Source organism: Lepidochelys olivacea, assembly GCF_965140295.1.
Source record: "Lepidochelys olivacea isolate rLepOli2 genome assembly, chromosome: 3".
NCBI lineage: Eukaryota > Metazoa > Chordata > Testudines > Cheloniidae > Lepidochelys > Lepidochelys olivacea.
The window spans coordinates 140,998,644-141,012,661 of record NC_140413.1 but is presented as its reverse complement, the minus strand read 5'-3'; the positions used below and the strand labels follow the sequence as shown (position 1 = coordinate 141,012,661).

General features: G+C 43.1%; 1 protein-coding gene across 9 annotated transcripts in view; it reads left to right on the top strand.

The window, feature by feature from the left end:
* Nucleotides 1–14,018, top strand: part of AKT3 (AKT serine/threonine kinase 3) — a 272,181-nt gene that overhangs the window by 228,467 nt on the left and 29,696 nt on the right. For all 9 annotated transcript variants that reach the window (XM_084623741.1, XM_084623737.1, XM_084623739.1 and 6 more), the window contains one exon: nt 4,159–4,373. In XM_084623741.1, coding sequence (XP_084479867.1) covers nt 4,159–4,373 — 215 coding nt within the window. The remainder of the gene's footprint in view (nt 1–4,158; nt 4,374–14,018) is intronic.

Sequence of the window (14,018 nt, the reverse complement as noted above, 5' to 3'; positions counted from 1 at the left end):
TGAGACTGTACAGGACTTAATTGCCGTGATGGCACTGTCCCTGGCCTCCTATTCCTGTGCACTGGCTCAGGTGCAAGTGGTGCAAGAACTGGCTGCTGCACCTCTTCTGGCATTAGCATTGGCACTGATGGCAGCACCTCCTATCCAGCACTGGGGCAAGCACACCATGATGCGGCACCTTTCCCCATTGCCACGGTACCGCTCTTCGGCACTGTCAGGATATGCTCCTCCTTGGTCGGGCTTGGATTACTCATCGGAGTCAGAGGCAGAGTTGTATGTGTCCTGGCAGAGCTGATACCAGTCAAGATCACCAATGGCTAGGGGAGTAGAGCCGCATTACTTTGTCCCTCAGAAGGGGTATGAGGACTTCTTCACCCACCCCGTCACCCGGGACCTTGGTGGTCGACACATCAAACCACAAGGAGCGGCAGGGGCAGCCGAGGCCCGCCCCTAAGAATAAAGATGCTAAGAAGCTGGACCTCTGGATGAAAAGTGTACTCGACTGGGGGGTTCCAGCTTCGAATTTCCAACCAGCAGTTGGTACTTAGCTGCTATGTGTACAACTCGTGGAATGCTCTCTCTAAATTTCAGGAGGTGCTTCTGTCAGAATCCCGACAGGAATTTGCTGCAGTCCTGGAAGAGGGCAGGATGGTGGCTAGAACCTCCCTCCAGGCTGCTCTGACTCCGCCAACTCGGCAGTGCTAACCATGGCTATGGGCATCACAATGAGGCGTAGCTCATGGTTACAGGTCTCGGGACTCCCGGCGGAGATCCAGAACACCATACAGGACCTCTCATTTGACTGTGAGGGGCTGTTCACTGACAAGATGGACTCGAGACTGCACAGGCTCAAGGACTTGCGAGCAACCCTCAAGTCTCTGGGAATTCACACACAAGCACCCCAAAGAAAACCCTTCAAGCCTCATCTCCTCTCACAATTCTATCCAGGTCCCCCCAGGCAGGACTATAATCGAAGGAGGGGCAGAAACAACAGGAGGCATCCCCCACAGTCCTCCGGCCCGTGTTGGCTCCTCCAAGCAGCCCCCTGGCTCTAAGCTGAATTTTTGAAGGTGTGCCCAGGGATGGAGCGCTGGCCCAAATCCTGGATTTTTGCCCTCCCTTTGTGAATAGTCTGTCCCACTTCTGCCATGCCTGGGCCCAGATTACTTCAGATTGCTGGGTCCTGAGCACAGTAGGGGTGGGATATTCTATCCAATTCTGTGCCCTCCCACCAGCCTTCCCCGTCCCTCTTCAGGGAGCCCTCTCATGAGCAACTTTTGCTACAGGAGGTGCAATCGCTCCTCGTGCTGGGAGCAATAGAGGAGGTTCCTCAGGAGTTCAGGGGTAGGGGGCTCTGCTCCCAATATTTCCTCATCCCGACGGACAAGGGTGGGCTCAGGCCTATCCTGGATCTGTGAAACTTCAACATGTTCATAAGAAAGCTGAAGTTTCTTATGGTCCCTCTGGCCACCATCATTCCTTCCCTGGATCTGGGGGACTGGTACGCCGCCCTCGACTTGAAGGACGCGTACTTTCATATATCAATTATTCTGTCACACAGGAGATTCCTGAGATCCATAGTCAGTGGCCTGCACTATCGGTTCACTCTACGAACTATTTTCAGCAGCCTGGGGCTCATTCTGAATGTGTCTAAGTCAGTGTTGGGCAACCTGCGGCCCGTGTCGCTAGACAGTTTGTTTACATTTGCACAGTTGCCCACAGCTCCCAGTGGCCACGATTCGCCATTTCCGGCCAATGGGAGCTGTGGAAGTGGCTCAGGCTGCAGGAACGTGCTGGATGCTGCAAGGAGGAACTGCGTAAATGGCGGGTTGGCAGGGACCTATATACATCGCCACAAAGGCACCACTTGGGGAAAAACTTGCGACAATCGTGCACACAGCGCGTGCACACAGCTATTAGAATGGACATGAGCAACACATCTCGAAGAACAACAGTTACGAAAGGTAGGTAACAGTCTTTTCTCCATTTATTTGTTTCAGATTTGCTCCCTTTCAATTTCAGCATTCAACAATAGAGCAACTACATAAAGGTCTTCTAAAGTAGTACCGATATAATCCAGCCATTTCTGTTTGTCTTCATCACCTCTCACCTTGGCTATTGCAATTCCATTTTCGGTCCTCTCCCAAAAGGCTTAGGCCAGGGGTGGCCAATCTGAGCCTGAGAAGGAGCCAGAATTTATCAATGTACATTGCCAAAGAGCAACAGTAATACGTCAGCAGGCCCTCGTCAGCCCCGCTTCCAGCGCCTCCCACCCACCGGCAGCCCCGCAGATCAGCGCCTCTCCCTCTCTACCTCCCCACCCCACACCTCCTGATCAGCTGTTTTGTGGCATGTAGGAGGTTCTGGGGGGGAGAGGGAGGAGCGAGGGCACGGCAGGCTCAGGGGAGGGTATGGGAAGGGGTGGAGTCGGGGCAGGGCCTGTGGCAGAGCCAGGGGTTGAGCAGTGAGCGCCCCCCGGCACATTGGAAAGTTGGCGCCTGTAGCTCCAGCCCTGGAGTAGATGCCTATACAAGGTGCCGCATATTAACTTCTGAAGAGCCGCATGTGGCTCCGGAGGCACAGGTTGGCCGCCCCTGGCTTAGGCCTTCAGACCCCAGCATGTGCAGATGCTGCTGGCTGCTTTGTCACAAGTACAAAGAATTGCATCCCCATGCCCAAACAGTTATACTGGATCCTTGTTCATTCCAAGGTCCCAGATAAATTTGGCTTTCTCTTTTTTTAAATAAACCTTTTTCCCCCTGTATCTCTGCATTGACTGTAACTGACCTCCTGGGCCTTGTGTCTCTCTACTTCCATTCCAGTTCACTTCACTTATCTGACCACTCCTTTGGCTACTCAATACAGTTTTGTCGTTGTGAAATCCTTCTCCTTAGCAGCTGCTTTTGTCTTGAACAGCCTTCTGCTATCTCTGCATCTTTGTTATCAAGTCACAAAGGAAAACCTCTTATATCCTTTACCTGTGTCTCTTAAATTATCTCTATAGTGTATTATTCAGGTCTATAATTCATTATATTGAACTCTTAAAAAGTTTTGGGTTATTGTTTATTTAAAAGATGCTTTACAAAATAAAGTTGCATTATGTATTTTGCCTCTTAACTGTATCTGTCCTGAGTAAATATTTGTGCCCTGTGCACTTAAAATTAGTGTATTTCATATGAAGGAATTCATATTATTAACTTCTAATTGTCACACAGTTTTTAAGGCTCTTAGATGAGTAATTAAAGGAATTTGAACAAATCAGCACTTTTCAGGATGCCTGTATATATGTATATACACATTGTACCTCTCAACTGCATTGCTTTTAGGGCTTCTTTATGGCCATGTTCCACTGTGATACGTTTCTCCATTTCATTATGAAAGTGTATTAAAATCAGCTTGTCTAGGTTGCTTATCTCCATTCTCTTGGGGGATATTGGGGTGAGGGGTTGTGGCATAAGAAGTCCTCTAGAGCCATAAACAGTGGAGACAAGCGTATTTCAATGCACCAGAATCAGTTCTGGTATTCTGTGCTTTGGACTGTGAAGGGAAGTGTAGCTGGGGGTCCAGCATATAAACAGCCTGCTAGGAAGCTATGCATACTTTGAGTATTAAAATGTTAGTCTTAGACTCTCCTGCTGCAGTTGGAGAGCCCAAGTGAGGAGAGGACGTAGTTGGGGAGGAGGAGAGAGAAAACCCCTAGGACAGGAGTCAGAGAGGATCTAAAGACAGCGCCGGTGGTTGATGGCCAGTAGATCAAGCTTCCCTTCCTCTCCTGAAATGGAGGGCCCTGTGATAGGATAATGGGGAAGGAATGGGGGAGAACAGGGGAAGGAAAAATGCACTGGTCACATTGATAACAACCTTCTCTGTTCTGTTTGTCTCAGACATTTATATAAATAACAATTGTGCAGCCACAGCACCATTTAGCATGAATAGAATTTCAACCAGGACTGGCTGGGCTCAATTTTGTAATAAGCAATAAACTTTGTAGGGTCAGTGCCTCTGTGTCCAATGTTTTGGGAATCTCTGCCCCATATTACAGCATGGCAAGGTTGAAAGATATGTTAATACATGAAAACCTTCAATCTAAATGGATTGAAAAGATTGGTTTGAAACTCCATATGATTTATGCTTGGGTTTTTTTTATTTGTATTTTAGGTATTAGAAGACAATGACTATGGTCGTGCAGTGGACTGGTGGGGCCTGGGAGTTGTCATGTATGAAATGATGTGTGGGAGATTACCATTCTACAACCAGGATCATGAGAAACTGTTTGAACTAATACTAATGGAGGACATAAAATTCCCTCGAACTCTCTCGTCAGATGCGAAGTCATTACTTTCGGGTCTCTTGATAAAAGATCCAAATAAACGGTGAGTGTAAAAGAACTCTGAGATATAAATCTTAACTTCATTAAATTAGAAAAATGAAATTAACGTAATGAATAAGACAAAATTGTCTAGGCTAATGCTATCCTGGGCAGGTTGTGGGGGGTGGGAGGTATAGAGAGAGAGAGAATGCATAACCACTGAGTGAGCTGCCATGATAGGGAGAGTTTGGCTACAGGGGGAAGAGTCCCAAGGATTTAACAATTAGATAGTCACCCATTCTCCTAGAAAAGCAACTGACCGAATAAAGAAAAGCCAGTACACTTTACAAACATACCATAAATTTAGTCTAAATAAAAAAGTCCCCTGGGTAAAAATGCAGGCAAGAAGACAAGTAGCAGGGTGCAGGCTACCCAGTTTATTGCACTGAGTGCAACGTGTATGATAACTTGCCTCATAGGCAGGTGGCATATGTGCATGTGTGGTGCAAGCAACTCATGGCCCTCAGGAACAGAGTACGGGCTCCTGAGGCCAGAGTGGCTGAACTGGAGGAGTGAAAGGAGACAGAGAGGTGCATAGAGGAGACTTTTAGGGATGTAGTAGAGCGGTCTCTCCTCCTGTCTGACCATCCCTGTTCTGTTAATGAGGACAAAAGTCTTGGGGCAGGAGAGCATCAAACTTGAGCAGAGGGAAACAATCCCATTGTTGGGACCCACCTTTGAGAGCATGTCATGATATCCTCTCACACTGAGGATATTCCTCCGGGGGCAGAGACTCCAATTACTGGGAATAGACAGGCAATAGTAGTGAGGGTTTCAATTATTAGAAATATAGGTAGTTGGGTATGTAATGAGTGGGAGAACTGCATGGTGAATTGTCTGCTGGGTGTGAAGGTAACTGATTTCACAAGACATCTAGGTAAACATACAGGTGGTGCTGGGGTGGAGCCAGTGCTTGTGGTACATGTAGGTACTAATGACACAGTGAAAAGTAGGAGAGAGGTCCTTGAGGCTCAATTTAGGCTGCTAGGTAAGAGATTAAAGTTCAGGACATCCGTGGCAGCATTCTCTGCAGTTCTTCCAGTTCCACATGCAGGGCCAGTAGGACAGGCTGAACTGCATGATCTCAGTGCATGGATAAAACAACGGTGTGGGGAGGAGGGATTTAAGTGTATTAGGAACTGGGGAACCTTCTGGGGAAGGAGTAGGTTTTAAAGGAGGGATGGGCTCCACTTAAATCAAAATGGAAATCGCTGCTGGCATGTAAAATTAAAAAGGATTATAGAGGATTTTTTAAACTAAGGGCTGGCAGGTGTGAAGGAGCACATGATTTGGGCAGAGAGATCCCTTAGGGTTGAATTTTTAAAGGGGGAACGCTATAGCCTAGTAAAGAGAATAGTAAAGGAGTTGGTAAAGTACAGGTAGGAGCTAGTGAGGAACAGTCAAATGAAACAGAGTCCCGTTTAAAAATAACACATGATGGCAAGCAACTGAATATTGACTAAATGTACAAGTGCTTATATGTATGTTAGAAGTCTAAATACTTAGACGGATGAACTAGAGTGCCCGGCATTAAATGAGGCTTTGATACAACAGCATCATGGAAATTTGGTGAATGAGAATAATCAATGGGGCACAGAAATACCAGGGCCTAAAATATATAGGAGTGAACAGAGTAGATCACGCTGGTCGGGGGAGTGGTACTATATGTGAAAGAAAGCAAATAGAGTCAAATAAGGTAAAAATCTTAAATGAAACAATGTGTACCATAGAAAAGCTCTATGGATAGAAATCCCATTCTTGAATATTGAGTATAGCAATAGGAAATACACTAGTGACCACAGTGGTGACGATTTTGAAATGCTAAGAGAGGTCAGAGAGGCTACAAAAGCAGAAAGTGCGGTAATAATGGGTGATTTCAACTATCCTCTTATTGACTACCCAGTCCCTTTGCATGATGCAGAGAGAAAATTTCTAGACACTACAAATGACTGCTTTTTGGAGCAGCTAGTCCTGGAACCCATGAGGGGAGAGGCAATACTTGATTTAGTCCTAAGTGGAGCCCAGGTTCAAGAGGTAACTATAGCTGAACCTGTAGGTAGTAGTTCCCATAATGTAATTAAATTTATCATCCTTGTAGCAGTGAAAATACCAAAAAAACCACCATGGTAACATTTAACTTTAAAAGGGGAACTACACAAAAATGAGGACTTGTTAGATGGAAATTAAAAGGAGCTGTCATAAAGGTTAAATTCCTATAAACAGCATGGGGAGTGTTTAAAAACACCGTAATAGAGACTAAGACAAAGTGTATACCCCAAATCAAAAAAGACAATAAGAGGACCAAAAGAATGCCACCATGGCTAAACAGTAGAGTAATGGTGCCCATTAGAGGCAAAAAGGGTTCCTTCTAAATTTGGAAGTCAAAACCTAGTGAGGATAATTGAAAGGAGTACAAACTCTGGCAAGTTAAGTATAAAAGTATTAACATCATAGGCCAAGAAAGAATTTGAGGAGCAGCTTGCTAAAGATGCACAAATTAACGGTAAGAGTTTTTTAAAGTACATCAGAAGCATGAAGTCTGACAAGCAGTCAGTGGTGCCACTAGGCGACAAAGGTGCTAAAGGAGCACTCAAAGAAGACAAGGCCATTGCAGAGAAGCTAAATGAATTCTTTGCATCGGTGTTCACTGCAAAGAATGTGGGGGAACTATCCACATCAGTGCTATTCTTTTTGGGAGACAAATCTGAAGTACTGTCCCACATTGATGTGTCAACAAGAAGAGGTTTTGGAACAAATTGAGAAATTAAACCGTAATAAGTCACCAGGACCAGATGGTATTCACCCAAGAGTGCTGAAGGAACTCAAATACTAAATTGCAGAACTACTAACTACAACTAACTGTTACTAACTGTAGTATGTAACCTATTGCTGAAACAAGCCTGTCTATCCAATAACTGGAACTAATGTAATACCAATTTTTAAAGAGGGTTCCAGTGGTGATCCTGGCAATTATTAACCAGTCTGTTAGAATTTGTTGAAGGGGGTCAACAGTCATGTGGATAAAGGTGATCCTTTACTACAATATACAATATAGTGTATTTGGATTTTTCAGAAAGCCTTTGACAAGATCTGTCACAAAAGGCTCTTAAGGAAACAAATCATGGGATAACAGGAAAGATCCTCTCATGGATCCTAACTGGTTAAACTAAAGGAAACAGAGGGTAGGAATAAATGATCAGTTTTCAGAATGGAGAGGTAAACAGCAAGGTCCCTCAAGGATCTGTATTGGGACCTGCATTGTTAGCATATTCATGGATGATTGATCTGAAAAAGGGAATGAACATATTCAAGATAGTTAAGTCCAAAGCTGACTGCAAACAGTTACAAAGGGATCTCAGAAAACTGGGTGACTGGGGAACAAAATAGCACATGAAATTCAACATTGATTAGCATAAGGTAATGCACATTGGAAAATATAATCCCAACTTCACTTGTATAATAATAAATTATGTATAAATGTATACATATGTATTAATTAGCTGTTACTACACCTCTACCCCGATATAACACGGTCTCACCTATAAGACAGTAAGATTTTTTGGTTCCCGAGGACCGCGTTATATCTGGGTAGGGAGAGGAACCGCTCCCTGCCCCAGCTCACCTCCGCTCTGCCTCCGTCTCCGCCTCCTCCCATGAGTGCGCCACCGCTCCTTTTCTCCCTCCATTCCAGGCTTGCCACATCAATCAGCAGGGGCGTGGGATGGGAGGAGAAGCGGAGCAGCGGCAGCGTGCTCAGGGGAGGAGGCGAAGGCAGAGTGGAGGTGAGCTGGGGCCGGGAGCGGTTCCTGTGCCCCCCCCCCCCCGCCCCAGCTCACCTCCGCTCTGCCTCCTCCCACAAGTGCGCCACAGCTCCACAGCCTGGGAGGGGGAGAAGCGGAGCTGCGGTGTGCTCATGGGAGGAGGCGGAGGCGAGCTGGGGCGGAGGGGCGCAGCAAGTAAGGGCGGGGGCTCAGAGGAACCGCTTGTGGTAACACAAATTCGGATAAAGATAGATTTTTTTTTTCCCTTATGTGCAAGACAGATGGGTGCACTTGGTAGTGCAAAATTCTTAAACATTAATCTGCCCCACCATAAAGTAGTGCTCATGTGTATACTGTTTTGAGCTTTTTATTTATGTATGTGCACATATAAAAGATACAACTTTGATAAATTGTAGATACCCCCAAAGAAACACAAAACAAGTGATAAGGGATTGGGGAACATGTCTTATTTGGAGAGGTTTGGAAATGTAGTTAGTATATTTAGTTAAAAGAAGCCACAAAGGAAGACTCTATATTAATACTTGAGCAGCGTAAAAATAGAATGGAAAGGGAAATATCTTTAATTTATTGTTAATGGTGATCATATGAATGAGTAATGGACTGACCTAGAAAAAAATAGGTTAGAGTTCAGAAGTATTTATTTTGCCTCAGGATAGCCATGTGTGGGATCTACTTGAGGTTATCATTTTGAGCTCGTAAGGCTTGTGTGGATAGGTTTACACTATTGTTAGCCTTGCCCAAAGCAAAAGAAAATCTAGTTTGGATTGGAGGATGATTGCATTTTAATTTGTCAATTATCTGCTGATAAATTATCACACACACATTAAATTAATTCTTACTCATTTGCTCCCACCCCTTTCTAAATTTAATAACAAAAGAAATTGAAGACACAGAATCAAATCTGAAGTTTCAGCTAGTGTGCAAAAATTTATAAAGGATACAGCAGCAGAATAACCAGAAGGAATTTTTAAACTAAAGGCCCAGGCAAAATACTACTACCATTATGTTATCCAAGTGGTAGGGACAGTTTTAGCTTATTGCAGTCATGGAAGGGAATTGGAGAGACCTTGTTCTACTTAGAAGAAAACAATAGATACAAATACAATAAAAAGAGTAGAGCCAAATAAATAGCCAAAGTCATAATTATATGAGGCCTATGTCTGAAATGTTAATGGAGGGCTACTTTGATAGCTTAAGCATTCTTCCAGTTGCTGATGTGGGCAAGCTATAGATTTGAAAAAGACCCTTGAATTTTCTGTGGAGATTAAAAAGAAAAATTCTTCACTCCACACTTTTTTTTAAACCTTTTCTCATCATTGACACCTTAGATAAGTATGTCTGAGGGAACATGTGAAAATATCTCTGCTTTATATCTCTTGGTGGTATGAACTCTAGGTCATAGTAAGGTGTGTTTGATCTGAGACATGTATGTGGCGGTAGCAGAATATATTCAATTCCAAGTAGCATGCAGGGTAACCTAGTGTTTTCTCTGTAAATTTGTGAAACATTACCGCCTGGAGTAGTTAATCCAGGTTAAGGTGCTCAATATTTAAAAAAAAAAATCTGTTTCCAGGTTGTGTGTGTTAAGTATACATACCTAGATTTCAGTTGTTTTAATGTGATTCCTTTATGTGGTTGGTGATGTGAAAAAATGAAAATATAGCAGTTATGCATAGATATCTTTAATTTGAATTGATTGCAGGGTGAGGCTGTATGGTAGCTGGGTGGATATCTCCTTATTTTTGTCTCTTATTTTTAAATAAATATTTAATTCAGTAAATTAAAGTAGTGTTTAATTCAGTATAGAGAATATCTTCTTGGACTAAAATAAATATTTGTTTGTATAGCAACACATGATGCTTTTTAATCTCCAAGCATGGTGATCTTTCAAAAATATTAACTTTTAGAGTTGGAAAAAATAGTTCCCTGTAATTCTTCTTTGCAGATAGTAGTATTTATGATAGAGCAATATTTACCAACCAACTTTGTTTGGGGTATGGATGGTAGCCACTGACACATGGGGAGAGGGTTAACTGCAGCTTGGCTTCTCCTTGCACAGATGATCTCGAAAGATATTGAGAGGCCAGGCTGGTGACTGCAGGCCAATCAGGTTCCTTACTAGAGAGGCAGGAAACTCTGAATAATTGCTTGGGAAACAAAAAGGGAATGATGTGTTGGAATAAGGAGGACTCCATGCCCCAGTGGCTAAGGTGATGGCCCAGGCTTGGATTTTTCTGTTTCAATTTCTGGCAATATAAGACCAGTCTGTTTTGTTTGTGGGAATTACTGCTCTTTGAGCACACTGAAATAATAAGCCTTAAAGAGAAACACAGATGGTTTGAAAGACTGCTCTGGGCTTTTTATTTTATTGTCTAATCCATCTGATGAAACACACTGCCTGTTTATACCACCTTCCTTACTAAGGTTTGACATTTGTCCTTTTTATTCTTGATTATTTTCTTATCTTTAGTTATTATAGAATTATAAGAGTTCAAGGCCAAAAGGGACCACCAGATCATCCAGTTTGACCTCTGGTATATAACAGGCCACTAAACACCACTCAGCCACCTCCACACCAAGCCCAACAATCAGAATTAGACCAAAGTATTGCAGCCCTCAGGAAACTAAAATACTGTGTGCCACAGGTAAAGAGCTGGAGGGACCGAGGTGCACTAATGCCTGAGGCCCCTCAGTGTAAGTGGTATAATCCTAGCAAGAGATTTGCGCCCCATGCAGAAGTAGGCGAAAAGCTCCCAAGGTCCCTGCCAATCTGACCCAGAGGAAATTCCTTCCCAACTCTGAATATGATAATCGGTTAGACCCTGAGCATGAAAGCAAAACTCAGCAGCCAAGTACCTGGGAGAGAGAATTCTCAAAACCACCTCAGAGCATAGGCTCATTCCATCCTCTATCCAATCTCCAGCTGTGGCCATCTCCAGTACTTCAGAGGAAGGAGGCAGAGAGAATATACTGCGGGGAAGGAAGGAACATTCCCTTCCTCACGAAAGTTGGTAGACTACTGACATGCTGAAAACTGAATTTATCTATTTTAAAAAAAAAAAAAAGGCAGTGAAAGTGTAGGCTTCTCTTCAACTGTCGTCCAAGGACACTGGACCTTGATTGGCACTGGTCTCATGGGGTATGACTACACTACGATAAAAGACCCATGGCAGAGCCGCAGCTGGCCGGGGTCAGCTGACTTGGGCTAGGGCTGTAGGACTATAAAATTGCAGTGTAGACATTCGGCTTGGGCTGGAGTCTGGGCTTTGAGACCCTCCCTCCTTGAAGGGTCTCAGATGTTTGCCTTCAGTAAAAACCCAAACCTCTATACTGCAGTTTTTTAGCCTCACAGCCCAAGCCTTGTTATTTCAAATAATCTAATCTGGGCTAGCCATGGGTTTTTTACTGCAATGTAGACATACCTGTGGAGTGAATACTTCACTATCTTTGTGTCCCCTTGAGGTGGAGGGTCCAGATTCATAGATTTGCCCTAAATTTGTCTTTGTTTGTGCCTCAGTTTAGACTTAGAATGACTACTTCTGGGAATGAGAGAATAGTTCAGTCCTCAATGAATCCAAACAAAACAAGACTAGTAACAGTGTCATTTTTATAAAGGGGTTTTTGTCCACTAGGAAGTGGACCTGATAATCACCCAGCCCTTTTTAAATTGAAAACTCTTAATGGAACCGAGATTGGTTTGGCAATGAGTTGGGTTTACTGATTGCTATTTAGTTGAATAGGTTTGGATAAAATAAAAAAAATTTTTTTGAATTTTTACGTAAAATCTGGTTTAGCCTTTGTTCTACATAGTCTCTTGATGTAAAGAATCTTGCCAGTTATTGACAGGTCTCTTTTTGGGGAGGGTTATTGAGAAAATGGTGTTGGAACACTTCCAGATGTATTTCTCAATCCCCACTAGTCTGGTTTGAGATGTCATTATAACACTAAGATAGAATTGAACTCTATTGTCCTCTTGTTGGATGCATATAAAGTGCGCACTTTATAGCAGTGATTCTCAAACCTTTTTTTTCATGGACCACTTGAAAATTGCTGAGGGTCTCGACGGACCACTTAATGATCTTTCCAAATGTTGTTTGTACCGTTAGTTAAATATTGTAAAGCACTTTAGATAAAAGCACTATATATTAAAAAAAACCTTAATAATTAACGTTTTTTGTTCTACAGATAAAAACACACAACTCATATTTTAATATCAGTAGTCTTTTATGTTTCTAATGCAATGGATGTGCCCTCTCTCTCCCCTTCTGCGTCAGCCACAGAGCTGAGCTGGGAAGCAGGGGGGGTCTCTCCCCCACCACAGAGCTGAGGCGGGGAAAGAGGGCCATCTCTCCCGGCAGCCGCAGCCATGGAGCTGGGGAAAGTCATCTCTTTCCCTGGCCACCACAGCCCTGCATGTCCCAAATTCCCCCTACCCCCTCTTCTCACTGCATGGCTCCATTAATTAGGTGGGTGGACTTTCATTCTGTCGTGTGCGGCCACCCAGGTGTGCACCTTAGAGGGAACTATCCATAGACCACCTGAATGGAGCTCACAGACCACTATTTGAGAACCTCTGCTCTATAGTATATGTCTCAAGAACCTTTTCTTATCTCATCTGAGGGACTAGGGTGTGGGACAGGACTGCCTTAATGTGTCTTTTCTGTGCTGAAGAATACATGTATTAGTGGATATAAGAGGCACCGGTTGGTTATATGCCTCACTGTGAAATTTTTCACTAATTCATGTTTCTTGCTGTCTCTTCCTGTGCGTAATACAGAGACAGAATTTTCAAATTCTCAAAGAAACATAACCATTTGTTTTCCATCTAACACCTGTATATCAGTCACTTGACTATACATTCTAACTACTTGTCTGCTGTGCTGTCAGTATAAAACAGAGACAGACCACTACTAAAAATGGTTGTATGGATCCAGCTCATTTTGGCATGATTTACAGTAGAACTTGACAGTTGTGAATACCAGAGTTGCGAACTGACCAGTCAACCACACACCTCATTTGGAACCAGAAGTATGCAATCAGCAGCAGCAGACACAAATAAAAAAAGCAAGTACAGTACAGTGTTAAATGTAAATTACTAAAACAAGGGGGAAAGTTTAAAACAAAGATTGGCAAGGTAAGGAAACTGTTTCTGTGCTTGTTTCATTTAAATTAAGATGATTAAAACCAGCATTTTTCTTCTGCTTAGTAAAATTTCAAAGCTGCATTAAGTCAATGTTCAATTGAAAACTTCTGAAAGAAGAACCATAACATTTTGTTCAGTTACGAACAACCGCCATTCCCAAGGTGTTCGTAACTCTGATGTTCTACTGTATCTATGTTGCTGGATAATATCAATATTGTGTACTCATAATTTAGAGAGCGTAACATATTATGCTTGTTCTTTGACTGACAGGTGATTTTCTCAAAAAGAAATTATAGTTAGTATGCTGTATAATTCAAAGTCCCCTGTTTGGCCACCATGGTGTCATTGTTTTAGACCATTGGCTAGGCATTCTTATTTGAGGGCTCTACTCGTGGAACTCACTACTGATGGTTTGCCAGAGTCTGGGTTTGGCAAGCTTCAGGCCACAATGAGTGGTGTGGATATTTAGAGCAGCCTTTAAATAACCTCCTCAGCAAGCTACAATGTATTAATTTATGCTTAATTATCTCATATTCTGACTATTTTATGGTAAATAGTTAATGGTTACAAAATCCTGATGCTACAGCAATGGGCACTGTATAAAAATACATACATAATACATGAATTGTTGTTGATTCATTTTGGTGCCTCACACTTCCCCTGCAAATTTGTATAGTGATATATTTTTTTTCCAATACTGTCAGACTCCTTGGCCTTTCATTAA